Source organism: Perognathus longimembris, chromosome 1 (assembly GCF_023159225.1).
Source record: "Perognathus longimembris pacificus isolate PPM17 chromosome 1, ASM2315922v1, whole genome shotgun sequence".
In the NCBI taxonomy this organism is placed as follows: Eukaryota; Metazoa; Chordata; class Mammalia; order Rodentia; family Heteromyidae; genus Perognathus; species Perognathus longimembris.
Genome location: NC_063161.1, coordinates 117830304 through 117847353, shown reverse-complemented (window position 1 = coordinate 117847353; position 17050 = coordinate 117830304). Strand labels below are relative to the sequence as shown.

The following is a 17050-nucleotide window of genomic DNA, read 5'->3' as shown; positions in this document are numbered from 1 at the left end:
TCCTAAATATAAAGAGAATCTGAATTCTTAGAAATTGGAACATTTCTATGGTTAACTATTTCTTTCCTTGTACATCTGTACCCTGCTAGAAAAGACTTCAAAGGCAGTGAATTTCAAAAACCTTACAACTCATTACAAATTTAAAAGCAGCAACACTAAGTATACATATGATGTTGATCATTTAAAACTATGTTATACTAAGTATGTCATACTAAAAATCTTGAGAAACAACTTATAACAGTCTTTTTCTTTATTTCATGTATAAGTTTCCTTGAGATTCAAGAGGCAAAAAATGGATTTTTTAATTGTCAACGTGTGATACAGAGGGGTTACAGATTCATATGAAAGGCAGTGAGTACATTTCTTGTTCTACTTATTATCTTCTCCCTCATTTCCCCCTGCCCTCTCCACTTCCCCTTCCCCTCCAAGAGTTGTGCAGTTAGTTTACACCAAATGGTTTATTTTTTTTCAAATTTTTATTATCAAACTGATGTACAGAGAAGTTACAGTTTCATACATTAGGCATTGGATACATTTCTTGTACTGTTTGTTATCTCATCCCTCATACCCCGTCCCTCTTCCCCCTTTCCCTTTCCCCCCATGAGGTGTTCAGTTCACTTACACCAAACAGTTTTGCAAGTATTGCTATTGTAGTTGTTTGTCTTTTTTTACCCTGTGTCTCTCAATTTTGGTATTCCCTTTCAATTTCCTACTTCCAATACCAGTATACACGGTTTTCAATATACTCAGATAAGATACAGAGATAGTGTAGGTACAACCACAGGAAGGTGATACAAGAACTTCATCAATAGTAGAAGCTACAGATACACATGGGACATTGAAAGTAGTTACAACTGTGATATAACAATAGTCTCCATAACATGGAGTTCATTTCACTTAGCATCGTCTTAGGTGTTCATAAGGGTATAGCTATTGGGCCTGTGATGCTCTGTGCTATGAGTTGCCTAAACCTGTACTAATTATTCCCAATAAGGGAGACCATAGAGTCCATGTTTCTTTGGGTCTGGCTCATTTCACTTAGTATAATTTTTTCCAAGTCCTTCCATTTCCTTACAAATGGGGCAATGTCATTCTTTCTGATAGAGGCATAAAATTCCACTGTGTATATGTACCAAATTTTCCTGATCCATTCGTCGACTGAGGGGCATCTGGGTTAGTTCCAGATTCTAGCTATGACAAATTGTGCTGCAATGAACATTGTTGTGCTGATGGATTTACTGTGATTTTGGTTGTGGTCTTTTGGATAGATACCCAAAAGTGGGCCTGCTGGGTCATAGGGAAGTTCTATATTTAGCCTTCTGAGGAATCTTCATACTGCTTGCTAGAGTGGCTGAACCAGTTTACTTTCCCACCAACAATGAAGTACGGTTCCCTTTTGGCCACATCTCCTCCAACAATTGTTATCGTTAGTTTTCTTGATATATGACATTCTTACTGGGGTGAGATGGAATCTCAATGTTGTTTTGATTTGCATTTCTTTTATAGCCAGTGACATAGAGCACTGTTTCATATATCTCTTGGCTATTCTCATTTCCTCATCAGAGAACCAACTTCAAGCTGTATTATAAAGCTATAGTAATAAAAACAGCTTGGTATTGGCACTGGAACAGGCCTGAAGACCAATGGAACAGAATTGAAGACCCAGAAATGAACCCACAGAACTACGCCTACTTAATCTTTGATAACGGAGGTAAAAAAATAGGATGGAAGAAAGACAGCTTCTTTAACAAATGGTGCTGGCAAAACTGGTTCAACACATGCAACAAACTAAAACTAGATCCTTATATATCACCCTGCACCAAAATCAGTTCCAAATGGATTAAAGACCTCGAAATCAAAACAGACACCCTGCAAACACTAAAGGAAGGAGTAGGAGAAAAACTTGGGCTCCTTGGCGCAGGATGGAACTTCCTTAACAAAGACCCAGAAAGGCTACAAATCAAAGAAAGGTTGGACAAATGGGACTGCATCAAACTGCAGAGCTTCTGCACAGCTAAGGACATAGCTCGCAAGATAAACAGAAAGTCCATAGACTGGGAGAAGAACTTTACCGGCCATTCAACGGACAAAGGCCTCATATCTAAAATATATGCAGAATTAAAAAAATTACCTTCCTCCAAAACTAAACTGCAAAGAACCAATAGCCCCCTCATCAAGTGGGCTAAAGACTTACAAAGACACCAAATGGTTTCTAAGTGTTGCTTTCTGAATGGTTGTCTTTTTGTTCTTTGTCTCTCGATTTTGGTATTCCCTCTCCCTTCCCCAGTTCTATTACCTGTGTAAACAGTATCCAGGGTACTCATATGTAAAACAGTGGTGGGGAGGGTACAGCCACAGGAAGGGAGTACAAGAGAAACAAAACTAAAACAAACCACTCAGTCAAACAGACAAGGAAAAAATGTACGAGTTCACATGGCATGTTGATAGTAATTACAACAGTGGTGTAACATGGAGTTCATTTCACTTGGCATCTTCTTATGTGGTCATGGTCATATGGGTATAGCTATTGGGGTATTTTGGTCTTCTACCATGACTAGCCTATTCATGTACTAGCTATTCCCTATGAGGGACACAATAGGGTTTATGTTTCTTTGGGTCTGGGTCACTTCACTTAATATGATTTTTTCCAAGTGTTTCCATTTCCTTATGAATGGGGCAGTGTCATTCCTTCTGATGGAGGCACAGAATTCCATTGTGTATATGTACCACATTTTCCTGATCCACTCATCTACTGAGGGGTATCTCGGTTGGTTCCATGTTTTAGCAGACAAGTTGTGCTGCAATGAACACAGTTGTGCTGGTGTCTTTAGTGTAAAAAGGACTTTCATAGCACAGAGTAGAATTTTCCTGTACAAGAGGAAAAAAATTAAAATCTTATAAACATGGGAGTTTCATTCTATTAGTCATAGTATTTTTCAATGATTGCACCAAAGCACTATTTTTTATCAAGGAAAGCTTTCCTGTCTCTGCAAGTTCTGGGATGTATTTATAAAGGTATTTATTTCATTTAATCTTCCTTTATATTTATCACAACAATATGTATTACATTTACTATCACAAATCTAATTTTCTTAATCATCAATTTTTGGTCACTTTAATTAGAAACCTGAAAAGCATCTTAAATACCCCCAGCCTCTATTTTAACCTTCCCATATCAACATGCCATCAAAATGAGCTATATACTATATTAAAATCTCTTCATTAAAAAAACACTTTGTACTTTTATTATTTACTATTTTGTTATAGGATACATTTTTACATAATTTTGCCTTGATATTTAAACAGCCATATCTAGTTTCTTGCATTCAATCCTTATTTTCTCAAACATTAGTTTCAAGTCTTCACTATACATTAAAATCACCTGACAGCATTTAAAATTATCATGGTCCATGGCCTATTCTCACACTTTATTTGGATTGAAATGGGCTTACTGTGGGGCCTGAGTACAAGTAGCTTATAAAGCCTCCTAGGTAAAGATGATATGCAGCCAGAGCTGAGAACAACACCTGTACCCAATTACTCACTATGCTTACAAACTATTTCCTCGTGTTAATGTCATTGCAAACTTTCCTTGGTTCTAATGGCCTTATTGAATTCATACATTTCTCAGACTCACACCAAACTTTAAGGTTCAATTCAAAATGTCCCCTACTGTAAATCTTTACTGTAGAATGATAGTGATAGATGACTGCTCTCCCTCCACTATACCTTCATGATGTGGTCTACTTGCATCTATGTAAACATATGTATATCTCTATAGATCCACAAATATATACACTGTATATGTACATAAATTTTCATAATATTGTGATACACGTACAATTCTTAAAAAGGTATCATATAGAAGACAAAGGTAATATTTAATTCATTATTGAATATTGATTATTTTTGCATTTTATATATGTTAGGTACATTAAACTAATATGAACTGTAGCAAATATAAATACATCTACTCATGCAAAAACAATTATTCTGGCCATTTAAAATTAAACTCTAAAATATGAAAGTTAAATATTATAATTCAACAGTGAGAAGAATGTTAACAACTTGTCACTTCCAAACATATTTTTAATGAGAATAACTGCTTGAAAGTATATTGATACAAAAAATGAAATATTACTGAACTATATAAGACTAAAATAACACTGCTCCATTATAAACAGAAAAGTGGTTTCTTTAGTTGGCATTTTCTTAATATTTTCTACAGTAAAATTGGAAGTAAATCTGAAAATAGAAGTGAATCTGATTTAAGAAGCATGATATTCTAGTACACAGTGCTCTATGTAATAATAATATTTCCTAACAAAGCCTAATATAGGACCGAGACATTCTGTTAACAAATATCACTTGGTTCATCTAGAAGATCAGATGTAGAAATAAGACAGTCACGTCTAATTCCACATGGATTCTCAGCTCAGATCCTGGATTTTGCACAGTTTACCTTGCGAACATGATCCGAGTGACATTTCACAAATTCCTGGATAAATGTTGCTACACTCTGCCAGGAGAGAGACAGGCTATGTCATGCACAGATCAATAATCGCACCGTGTTTCATCAGCCTCAAAATCAAAAGTGCTTCATCTGGCAAAAGCCATGGCCCTAGAGAATCTGACATATATAAACTGAATACCCTACAAGGAATGTGTACTATATAAACTATTGGGGGAAGGTAAAAGAAAACTTTGGAGATTAGCAATGAAGAACAATAAGAACAGTTTTCTACTTTGCCATTACCAGAGATGTGCACATAGATCACAAAATGGAAATGAGGCTATTTAAAATTCTGTAATTCCTGAGAAAAATATGGCCTCAATACCATTGAACACATTCAATTTGTTGCATAAGAGTTGCATAAATACCAACCAACACATCTACCATTTTAGGATACAAAGCAATCATACAAGTCTAAATATATGAAAATTGTTATGCAGATTAATTAATATGACCTTTTTAAAGTGGAAACATGTTTGGGGGGAGAAAGAAGGGAGGGCATGGGAATGAAGGGAGGAAAGGTGAGTAAATGCAGTCACTGTATTCAATATACATTATATAAAAAATGAACTACCTCACTTGAGGGTAGGGACTGGAGAAATACAAAAGAGGACAATGGAAGGAGTGGCACTGATCAAAAAATCCTGCCCTCATAATCCAGTTTGTGGAATTGTAACCTCTTTGTATAAGAACTTATACTGAATAAATAAGGTAAATAAATAAATTAAATATAACTTTTAGAATTAAAAAGTGGAAAGACGGAACTGAAGATAACAGTTTTGATTTTGTGCTAGATCAGCCTAAAATCCTAAGGCAGTTGTTGAGTATGCTCTGTATACTTAATTTACGATTTTGAGCTTAGTGAAAGTCTTTGATTTAGAACTTTACTGAACTAATTTAACTGGCTAATATAGTTGGAAAAGAGATGAAACAAACTTGAAAAATCAAAGTCCAAAAAAGAAAAACTTTTATACTTTAGATTGCTTTTCCAAAACTTTCTGACAACAAAATAGGTTGCTCCAAAACTGCATCTGACTCAGAGTAGAGCAGTCAAGAATTCATCCACAAATCAGAGAATGGTGTCTAATCACAAAATAAACAATGGTGCATGTTTATGAAATTGATGTTCAAAGATTATACTTGAGTCTTGGGATTATTCTGACATTCAGTGTGTTGCCAAGCACTTAACATGAAGAAGACCAAAGGCTACTTGGCAGCAACAATCTAGGGTAAAAGTCTAGTTCTCCACGGTATTGCTTATAAGTCATCTCTTCTATAAATTTTAGAAATATTGTCATATTCCCTCTAGTAACAAAAATTATAGCTAGATAAGATTATCATATTATTGATATAGAGAAGTAAACTATTTCTGAGACTAAAAGGATAACCTTTTTCCTTTGGATAAGGACCACTGGGCAAGTGAGGATTCAGAAATTAAAAACCTCTAAGTACTAGAAAAGTAACATAAATAAGAAGAAGGCATAGGCCTTTCAGTTTATGACCAACAGGAAATGATATGTTTCAGTCTCCTTGAAAGTACTACATCATCAAGGTTACTAACCTTTACATCAAATCCAAATCTCCAATATATTCAGAACACTATATAACCTAAGAAAGGATTTGTCAGTATTTATTGAGCTCCTTAGAAGGTATTGATAAATTGAATTCCTTATTGTAAATAAAACCAGTCAGTAAATCAATCTTTTTCCATGTACTGAAAACTGTAATATGATCTCAATTTTGCTAGCATCTGAAAATCATCCAAAATTTGATATATGATTTTTGTTCTTCAGAACACTGTTAGTGGGGCTGGGAATGTGGCTTAGTGGTAGAGTGATTACCTAGCATGCATGAAGCCCTAGATTCGATTCCTCAGCACCACATAAACAGAAAAAGCTGGAAGTGGCACTGTGGCTCAAGAGGCAAAGTGCTAGCCTTGAGCAAAAATAAGTCAGGGACAATGCTCAGGCCCTTAGTTCAAGCCCCAGGACTAGCCAAAACAACAACAACAACAACAAAAAAAAAAAACCTACTGATTGAAACCAAGCACTGGTAGCTCAGACTTGATGACTCCTGAACAACTGCAGTTTGAAGCCAGGTCAGATCAAGAAGTCTAAAAACTCAATCTCCAATGAACCAGCAAAACACAAGGCTGGCAGTGTGGCTCAAGGGTAGGAGTGTCAGCCACAAGCAAGAAAATCTAGCAGCCTGTAAGGTGCAGAGTTCAAGACACAGTACTGGCAAACACACACACACACACACACACACACACACACACACACACACAGACACACACAACACAGAGAACTATTAAACTCAAAATATATAAATTTATAAAATGGCAGCTTAGAGAAATGGAAGGACTTGGGAGTGTTATTCTGATCTTGCGCTACTTATTTAAATATTTATTCTTTTTATTTAATTTATTTATTCTTTTATCCTATTCACATTAAATAAGGGACAGTATTTTTTGCAAGGTTATCACAAGAAGCCAACAGAAAAACAAAAACTAAAGCACTGACTTAAGAAGTCTGTGTTTATTGGTGTAACCTCTTGTGAGAAGTTACTTTATTAGTAGAGATTTTTAAGTTTGGTTACCATTTTTGCTTTTTTTTTCATAGTATATAATATGTAATTGAAATCTCACTTGAGTTTATCACTAACTACACTTGAATTCATTAGCCATTTATCAATGTATCTATATTTTTTTTTTATTACCTAGGTTTGAACAGAGGGTCTCATACATGTCAGACTTGTGCTCTACCCCTGGCACCACCCTCTATCTTCATTTTTAGGATGGCTATTTTGGGGAAGGAATCTAGTGAATACTTTTGCCTGGGATGGCCTCTAACCATCATTTTCTAGATCTCAGGCTCATGAGTATGACTATAGGCAAGTGCACAAATTTTCACTCTTATCCTTTCCAGAAGTACTTTCTTTTTTTTTTTTTTTTTTTGCCAGTCCTGGGCCTTGGACTCAGGGCCTGAGCACTGTCCCTGGCTTCTTCCCGCTCAAGGCTAGCACTCCGCCACTTGAGCCACAGCGCCGCTTCTGGCCGTTTTCTGTATATGTGGTGCTGGGGAATCGAACCTAGGGCCTCGTGTATCTGAGGCAGGCACTCTTGCCACTAGGCTATATCCCCAGCCCCAGAAGTACTTTCTTAATGAGATAGTATTGAAGCTGAACCTTTCCAACATTAAAAATATGAATCAAAAGTATAATTGCATTTAAATTGCATATTATAATAACCTATACATTATAAAAGGGGAAATTACATATAAATTATAAAGTATAATAAATATAAGTTATAAAATTGTGGTGTTATAGTAAATATATGACATTCACATTAGATTAGATGAGGTCTGAAATAGTTAAAACTTAGTACTTGGGGGGTAGCTTTCCATATAGCATTCAGGAAGAAATGCCTTAAAAGCAGCTTATTTGATCATTTATAGCACATACTCTTTAAACTGCTCATGAACCCTGTATTAATCAAAGTATATGTTATATCACACAATTATTACTTTATTACTATCAATATCTCTAGTACACATGTTGATTTTTAACTCAGTACTATAAAATATGACACCTCAAGAGTTGTCAGAAAAGGAATTATAATTAAGAATAAAAATAAAATATATCTTGCTTGCAGTCTTTTGGGTAGATACCCAAAAGTGTAGCTGCTAGGTCATAAGGGAGCTCTATGTTTAGCCTTCTTAGGAACCTCCACACTGCTGTCCAGTGGGGTTGAACAAGTTTGCATTCCCATCCACAATGTAGTATGTAGGGTTCCCTATTGACCACAGCCTCTCCAGCAGTTTTTGTTATTGGATTTCCTGAAAAATGGGCATTCTTACTGGGGTGAGGTGGAATCTCAATGTTGTTTTGATTTGCATTTCTTTTATGGCCAGTGATGTAAAGCACTTTTTCATGTGACTCTTGGCCATTCTCATTTCCTCTTCAGAGAAGTTTCTTTTTAGGTCTTTAGCCCATTTGTTGAGATGGCTGTTGGTTCTTTGATTATTTGTTTTGGAGGAATTTAATTTTTTGATTTCTGTGTATATTTTAGATATCAGGCCTTTGTCCATTGTATAGCTGGTAAAGATCTTCTCCCAATCTGTGGGCTTTCTGTTTATCTTGGAAGATATGTCCTTTGCCCTGCAGAAGCTCTGCAGTTTGATACAGTTCCACTTGTCCAATCTTTCTTTGACTTGTTGCATTTCTGGGCCTTTGTTGAGGAAGTTTCTTCCAGTGCTAAGGAGTCCTAGAGTTTCACAACTACATTAATCGCAGCACAACTTGTCATTGCTAAAACATGGAACCAACCTAGATGCTCCTCGGTGGATGAGTGGATCAGGAAAATGTGGTACATATACACAGTGGAATTCTATGCCTCCATCAGAAGGAATGACACTGCCCCATTTGTAAGGAAATGGAAACACTTGGAAAAAATCATATTAAGTGAAGTGACCCAGGCCCAAAGAAACATAAACCTTAACCCAGACCCAAAGAAACATAAACCTTACAGTGTCCCTCATAGAAAATAGCTAGTACATGATTAGGTTAGTCATGGTAGAAGATCAAAATACCCCAATAAGCTACACCCATATGACACATAAGATGATGCCAAGTGAAATGAACTCCATGTTACGGAAACAAGAGTTATACCACTGTTGTAATTACTATCAACATGCGATGTAAAACCATACCTTTTGTATTTTTTTGTGTTTTTTTCTTGTCTGTTTGATTGTTTTGTTTAGTTTTGTTTCTCTTGTATTCCCTTCCTGTGGTTGTAACCCTGCTACCACTGTATCACATCTGAATACCCTGGATACTGTTTATACGGGTATTAGAAGTGGGGAAGGGAAAGGGAATATCAAAATTGGGAGACAAAGGACAAAAAGATAAACCATTCCAAAAGCAATACTTATAAAACCATTTGGTGTAAAACAACTGCACAACTCTTGGGGGGAGAGGGAAAGGAGGGAAAGGGGGGAGGAAAAGGGGGGAGGGAGGAAGTGAGGGAGGAGGTAACAAGTTGAACCAGAAATGTACTCACTGCCTTACATATGAATCTGTAACCCTTCTGTACCACACTCTGACAATAATGAAAAAAGTTTAATTAAAAAATACATAAAATATATCTTACTCAGATTTTTTATTAAATCCCTGGTATAAAATTTTGAATTTTCTTATACTGTATATAGTTAATGAACAATCTTTCCATTTTCATTTTAATAGGTAAGAGTATGTCATAATATGCTTAAAGAACACTCAAATCAACAGTTAAAAGACAGTAGTTTATTGTTACATATTAACATTCATTTTTGTAGTTGGGCACCAGTGGCCCATGCCTATAATCTTAGCTTTCCAGAGACTGAGATCTGAAGAGCATGCCAGAAAAGTCAATGAAACTATCTTCAATTAAGAGCTGGACTGGGGGCTGGGGATATAGCCTAGTGGCAAGAGTGCCTGCCTCGGATACACGAGGCCCTAGGTTCGATTCCCCAGCACCACATATACAGAAAATGGCCAGAAGCGGCGCTGTGGCTCAAGTGGCAGAGTGCTAGCCTTGAGCGGGAAGAAGCCAGGGACAGTGCTCAGGCCCTGAGTCCAAGCCCCAGGACTGGCCAAAAAAAAAAAAAAAAAACTGATAAAAAAAAAAGATTTAAAAAAAAAAAAAGCTGGACTGGAGGCATGGCTTAAGTGGTAGAGCAACACAAGTGAAAAAACTGAGCAAGAGCACAGTGTTCTAAGTTCAATCCTTTATAGCACAACACACACAAAATATATTCATAATGAAATCTTCACATTTACGTTAGTATTATTCAGAGAGTAAATTAGTTTAATAATGTAATTGATAATCATAAATAAAATTACAGACATGCACAAATGGCTTAGCTAAATTCATTTATAAAACCTACTTTTCAAAATTAAATAATAATATAGACATGATGCTTTAAAGAAAAAGGAAGAAAATACTGGCGAAGTCTTTTGAGTTCCTTCTCCTACAGTTATCCCTTAACATATACTTTAAGGGGTTTAGTAACTAAAATACTAATGAAGTAATAATATCCAAATCTAGAGTAGTACTTGAGACTTAGTATTTATATCATAAACATGTTGAACACAAATTTGAACTAAATAGCTCATGTAAAATCAAATGTCCACAAATACAACACAGTTTAATATAATTTAATCTTAAACTTTTACCTTTATTGTCTGTCTGCTTGTTTGAAATCGTTGATCAGATATTTGCTGTTGATGGAGGAGCTTTTCATTGACTTCTTTATACTCTTTAACAGACAATTCTGCTGCTTTTTTGGCATTCTGAAGTACACTGTTTTGTTGTTGCAAGGATATAATCCGTTCTCGTAAGAAGATTGTATTGCTACTTGATTTCTGGGCTGTAATACTTTTAGGCTTTTCTCTGTTAACTAAATAAAAATAATGTTCAAAATATTTTAAAAACAAGATTAAATATTAAAAGACATATTATTAATTTTGAGTTGTATTCTTACCTCTGGTAGGAACTATTGTATGTGAACTCCTTTGCATACTACCATTTCTCTTTTGAAAAGTTGGTTTTTTGGTATTCTTGTAATATAAAAGATCCTAAATGTAAAAGTTTCAGAAAAAGTTGGTTATTATTCAATGATAATATCAAATGAACTAATATAATATGTAATACCTTTTTACTTAAAATATATGCATAGAGGGTTTTAAGTGTGGCTCAAGAGGTAGAATGCTTGCACTAACAAGCTTGAGGTGTTGAGTTCCATCCCTATTATAAAAGTCACAAATAAATTTAAATTTATTTATTTTAATAGATTTAAAGTGAACTCATAGGCAGAAGACATAGGCACAAAATCAACTTTTTAAAAGCAGAATTTAATCTAGAGAAAGTTTTAATCCAAGGAGTAAATATAGTAACAGCTAATGTAAAATAGAAATATTTAATATCATCTGGAAAATGTAGGCAAAAGTATTTCTAACATAAACTTTATTTGATGTCACATGCTATCCTTGAGGTATTTCATTTATTTCAATAAATAAAATGAAGCCATCATGGTGACCTATTCCAAAATGTTGTACTGATTGAAACATGCTTCCACAAAGCAAAATTTTAAATAGAGAAATATTCAAAAAACATTTTAAATCATAGTAATAAAACATGTGGTCTCAAGAATTCATTGGCATGTAAACTTATTTCTTGTAAGCAGAACTTTCTCAAAGATCCCAATTCAGGAACCAAAACAGAATTATAGTAAAAACAGATGGAGCAAATAAATGTGACCTAGTGTTACATCAAAAGCAAATGGCATACTTTACATTGATAAGTGCACACACTATGCTATATTAGATGTGTTGTAATTCTATGCTATATTATATGTCATAATTCTAAAGTATAAGGTAGGGATTCACTTTGAATTTCAGAGATTACAGAATCCTAATAATGTTTCATTTCTTGTTGTATTTTTTAAATGCCTTATTAGAATTTGTCCTCAGAATTGGCAAATGTAAAATATTTCTTTTTAATTAGGCACCAGTAGTTCACACCTGTAATCGTATCTACTCATGAGGCAGAGATCTGTAGATCAAGGCTTAAAGTCAACCTAAGTAGGATAATCCAAGAGACTCGTATTTCTAATTAACCAGCAAAAAGCTGGAAATGAAGGTGTGGCTACAAGTAGTAGAGTGCCTAGCCTTGAGTGAAAAAGGAATCACATCCATACTCTAGTACAAGCACAAATACCTATACATATACATATATATATATATATGTATAGGTATATGTGCCTGTTTAACATTTCAATTACACTTTGCCAATCACATACCAAACAATGGAAAAATAATGGAATGACCAGCATTAGTTACCAGATTTGGTACCCACTTAACTGGACCTAAAATAAAAGGAACTTTCCTCTGTTTACAAACTATTGCTGAAATATAAAGTCAGAAAAACATTCATACTATGAAACAAATACCCCTAAACTATCTTTTTTTTTTTTTTTTTTTTGGCCAGTCCTGGGCCTTGGACTCAGGGCCTGAGCACTGTCCCTGGCTTCCTTTTGCTCAAGGCTAGCACTCTGCCACTTGAGCCACAGCGCCACTTCTGGCCATTTTCTATATATGTGGTGCTTGGGGAATTGAACCCAGGGCTTCATGTATATAAGGCAAGCACTCTTGCCACTAGGCCATATCCCCAGCCCTAAACTATCATTTTAACATGACAAAATATTGACTAATCCAAGGCTAAAAATGAATAAAAGCAGGAACTCAGAGTTATAGGTGTGACTACCTTGGTTGATTCTCTATCTTGGTTACTATTTACAATGCTGTAATCAACATGGGCAAATATACATGAGCATGCAGATATCTCTATGATATATGAATTTCATCTTCTTTGCTCATATAACTGGGTAGTGGAATATTTGGACCACATCTATTTTTTTGAGTTTTTAAGGACCCTCCATACTATTTTCCATAATGGTTATTAATCTACATTCCCACCAACAGGGTATAAGACTCTGCCTTTCTCCCACCACCAACATTTGTTTTATTTATTTTTTCCTTTTTTTTTTTTTTTTTTTTTTTTTTTTTAGTGCCAGTCATGAGATTGAACTTAGGGTATCATGTTCTCACTTTGCTTTCTTGCTCAATACTTGTTCTTTATCATTTCAGTCTTAGCTCCTTTTCTGGCTTTTTGGTGGTTAATTTGAGACAAGAGTCTCATGGACTTTTCTTTCTAGGTTGGCTTCAAACAGTGAAATCTCAGATCTAAGCCTCATAAGAAGCGATGATTATAGGCATGAACTACTAGTTCCAAGCTATATTTTGTCTTTTTTATAATAGCCATTGTGATCATTGTGATAAAATGATATCTCGTTATATTGATTTACATTTCCCAATTACTAATATGCTAAACATCTCTATATTTGCTTATTTGCTATCCATATTTCCTTTTTAGAAATCTGTTCATGTCTTTTGCTCATTGGATTGGTTGCTATTTTTACTATGATTTTATCTATTCAATATGTGAATCCTTTGTTGGATACATGGTTTGTTAATGTTTCCTAGTCTGACTTGTCTTTTCATGCTCTAAATGAGGCCTTTTGTCAAGCAAAAGTTGTTTTGATTTTGTTTTTGTTTTAATTTACTTTGGGAGTACTGAGTTCAAACTCAAGGCCTACCACTTGCTAGATAAGAGCCCAACCCCAGTCTTTTTGCCTCTCAGTTTGCTTTTCAGATAGAGTTTAATACTATCAGCCAGTTGGCTTTGGAGTATAATCTCCTATCTCCATTTTCTCAGTAGCTGGAATTACAGATATATTCCACTATGCTTAGAAAAACCTCATTCATTAATTTTGATTTGCTCAAACTTATTGATGTCTTCTGTGTAATATGACTTTATATTATAACTAAACACTTCACTGAGTCTTACATTGTATAGTTTTCCTCTCACATTTTTTCTAAAAATTTTATATCTAGGACCCATCTTGAATTAATTTTTATTCAAGGTAAGGCTTAGATTATGTTCATGTTTTATTTAGAGATAACCACTTGCTCTAGCACCGCACTAAAAAATATCCTTTACTGAATTGCCTTTATCAAATATCAGTAATTCATATTTATGTGGAATCATTTGTAGCCCCCCCAATTCTGTGAATATGAAGCTTTCCTACCTCCTACTGGTACTACCAATTTTGATATCCAAACAATTTTGGTGATAGGTTCTATGTCAACTTTTGTGGAGCCAAAAATATAACAGCTATATTTTGGTCCTCTGATTCTAATTTAAGTCTTTATTTCTTCTATTATTTTGCTGAAACATTTTATTCATTAACATGTTTTATTGAGCAAGGGAAGGATGACACTGTCCAAAAAGAAATGTACTCATTACTTGATTTTCGTAACTGTAATCCCTCTGTACATCACCTCTATAATAATAAAAAATAAAAATATTTTATTTTTCATATTGTAAGCCTTTTCATATTTGCTGCTTGAAGCATTTTTATGATAGCTACTTTAAAATGCTTGTTACATAATTTCAAAATCTGTCATTTTGCTTTTGGTTTCTGTTAGATTGTCTTTCCTCATATAAGGTTTCCCTGATTTTTCAACTGTATCCTGAACATTTTGGGTTCTGTCAAGTTTGTGTATACTTTTCACATTTCATTTGAAAAGGCTTTTTTGATGGGACAAGACACATACTATCTATCTACTTATGCCAATTGGTGGGGGGAGTCCAGTCTGTTGATACCATGGCTAGAGAGGGGTACTCTCTTTTTGCTTGGTGGAGGTAGAACTTCAGGTTCTCTTAACAGGCCTAAGCTTTTTTTTGCTGTGGCTGAGAAATGCAGGGAGGGACTTGTTAATGCTTCCCACTAGGCTTCCACTGACAATGTGGGGAGAGAATTGGGGCCGAATTAGGTACACAGTAATAAAGGTCCCTATCTCTGTTCTTGTCCTGTGAAATCAAATTGCTGGAAATACAAGGGGTGCCTCTACACTACTGGATGCCCAGAACCCCTTTGTGGTTTTCACTGAAAGTAGAGAAAGGAGTAATACCGAGACATCCTCCTCTTGGTCTTCTTGGCACTACTGTGATGGAAGGAAGAAAAGTGAGAATGCTTCCTAATACTCAGGTGAAAAGAAAACTCTAGGTTCCCATTAGGTCTTTAATGATGGGGGAAGAAGTGGTGTTTGGCAGGAATAGGGAAGTTATGCTGTCACATTTTCCATCATACTAGCCTGGCTTTCCTTTTCCTTTGTGTAGGAACTACAGGGTTTAATTGAAAATTTCTGTCATCTGACCTACTAGAGTTTCTACATTGCAACACCCAAGCTAGGATTCATGAAGCAAAATGAAAACCCAGAAAGTTCAATACTGTATTGTGCCTCAAGTCTGAAGGTTCCTAGCTGGCTTACTATCTTCTCTACAACTTCTAGAGTTGTTTTATATTAACATATATGACTATGGTTACTTCCCAAATTTGAAAGATATTTTAATTGAACTTAAGCTGATTCTAAATTCATTTAGAAGAGTAACAGATCAAGAATAATGAGGGCTGGGGATATAGCCTAGTGGCAAGAGTGCCTGCCTCGGATACACGAGGCCCTAGGTTCAATTCCCCAGCACCACATATACAGAAAATGGCCAGAAGCGGCGCTGTGGCTCAAGTGGCGGAGTGCTAGCCTTGAGCGGGAAGAAGCCAGGGACAGTGCTCAGGCCCTGAGTCCAAGGCCCAGGACTGGCCAAAAAAAAAAAATTAAAAAAAAAAGAATAATGAATAAACTCTTAAAAGAACAAGCTGTGCAGTAATAATAATGAGACAGCACTCTACAGGTAAATACACTAATTAAAAAGAAGAAAAAGTATAGAGATATAACTACATGTGTGTTATGCATTTGATTTATAACAAGACACTGTTGAACAACAGGATAGAAGAGATTCATGATCAATGTGGCACTATTGAGCACAGTGGGGAACAATGTGAAACTTAATCCCTACCTTAATTACATGCAAAAAATAACACTAGATATTTATGTTGAAATCAAAGTAGTAAATCAAAACATATAGAAAAAGATAACAAACACAGAAGTTAGGACTGAATCATAAAGTTAATTTCCAACATAGTGTCTTGTGAGCATCACAGTCATATTGGTTCACCCTTTTGTCTTCTGCCTCACCATTTCTGTGATTCCCCTTCCCATCCCCATGTATATACAAGACAAAGGGCACTGAAATAAAAAACAGTGACATCAGGGGTAAGCAAAAGGGGGGTAAAAACAAGGAAAGAAAAAAGAAATAACTGCATAAAACTCTTGTTTCCATATCTTGTAGCTCATTTTGATTAGCATCATTTTACATAGCTATTGAGTTATTGTGATCCTCTGCTAGAACTATCTTAGATATATACTAATTATTACAGATGAGGGAAACTAAGCAGCCTGTTTCTTTGGGTCTGGCTCATTTCACTTAATATGACTTTTTCCAAGCTTTTCCATTTCATTACAAATGGGACAATGTCATTATTTCTGATGGAAGTATAGAATTCATTATATATAAAAACACCACATTTTCTTGATCCATTCATCTACTGAGGGGCATCTAGGTTGATTCTGAATCATGGCTATGGTAAATAATGCTGCAATTAACATAGTTGTGCTGGTATCTTTATTGTGGTCTTGTTTGTGGTTGTTTGGGTAAGTGCCCAGGAGTGGGATTGCTGGGTCATAGAATTCTATATTTAGCCTTTTGAGGAATCTCCCTACTGCTTTTCAGAGGGAAGAGGAGTCAAGGAGGAAGCAAAGCAGGAGAAAACGAGGGAAGGAGTAACAATTTTCAACAAGAAATGTACTCATTTCTTTACTTTTTTAACTGTAACAACTCTGTATACCACCTTCACAATAAAAATAATAATAAAAATAACAATTCAAATAAGTTTTTAACTACTCTGAAAAAAGAAACGTATTTAAGTTGGGAAAGGAAAAATATATACGACATATACAAACAAGTGTTATTCATAAAGA

At 35.2% G+C, this 17050-nt stretch overlaps 1 protein-coding gene across 9 annotated transcripts in view; it reads right to left on the bottom strand.

Moving 5' to 3' along the window:
• The window catches only part of Cntln (centlein), a 189274-nt gene that overhangs the window by 44030 nt on the left and 128194 nt on the right, over window positions 1-17050 (bottom strand). For all 9 annotated transcript variants that reach the window (XM_048355133.1, XM_048354721.1, XM_048354966.1 and 6 more), the window contains 2 exons: window positions 11035-11128; window positions 10727-10950 (listed from right to left, as the gene is read on the bottom strand). In XM_048355133.1, the coding sequence (XP_048211090.1) occupies window positions 10727-10950; window positions 11035-11128 (318 nt within the window). The remainder of the gene's footprint in view (window positions 1-10726; window positions 10951-11034; window positions 11129-17050) is intronic.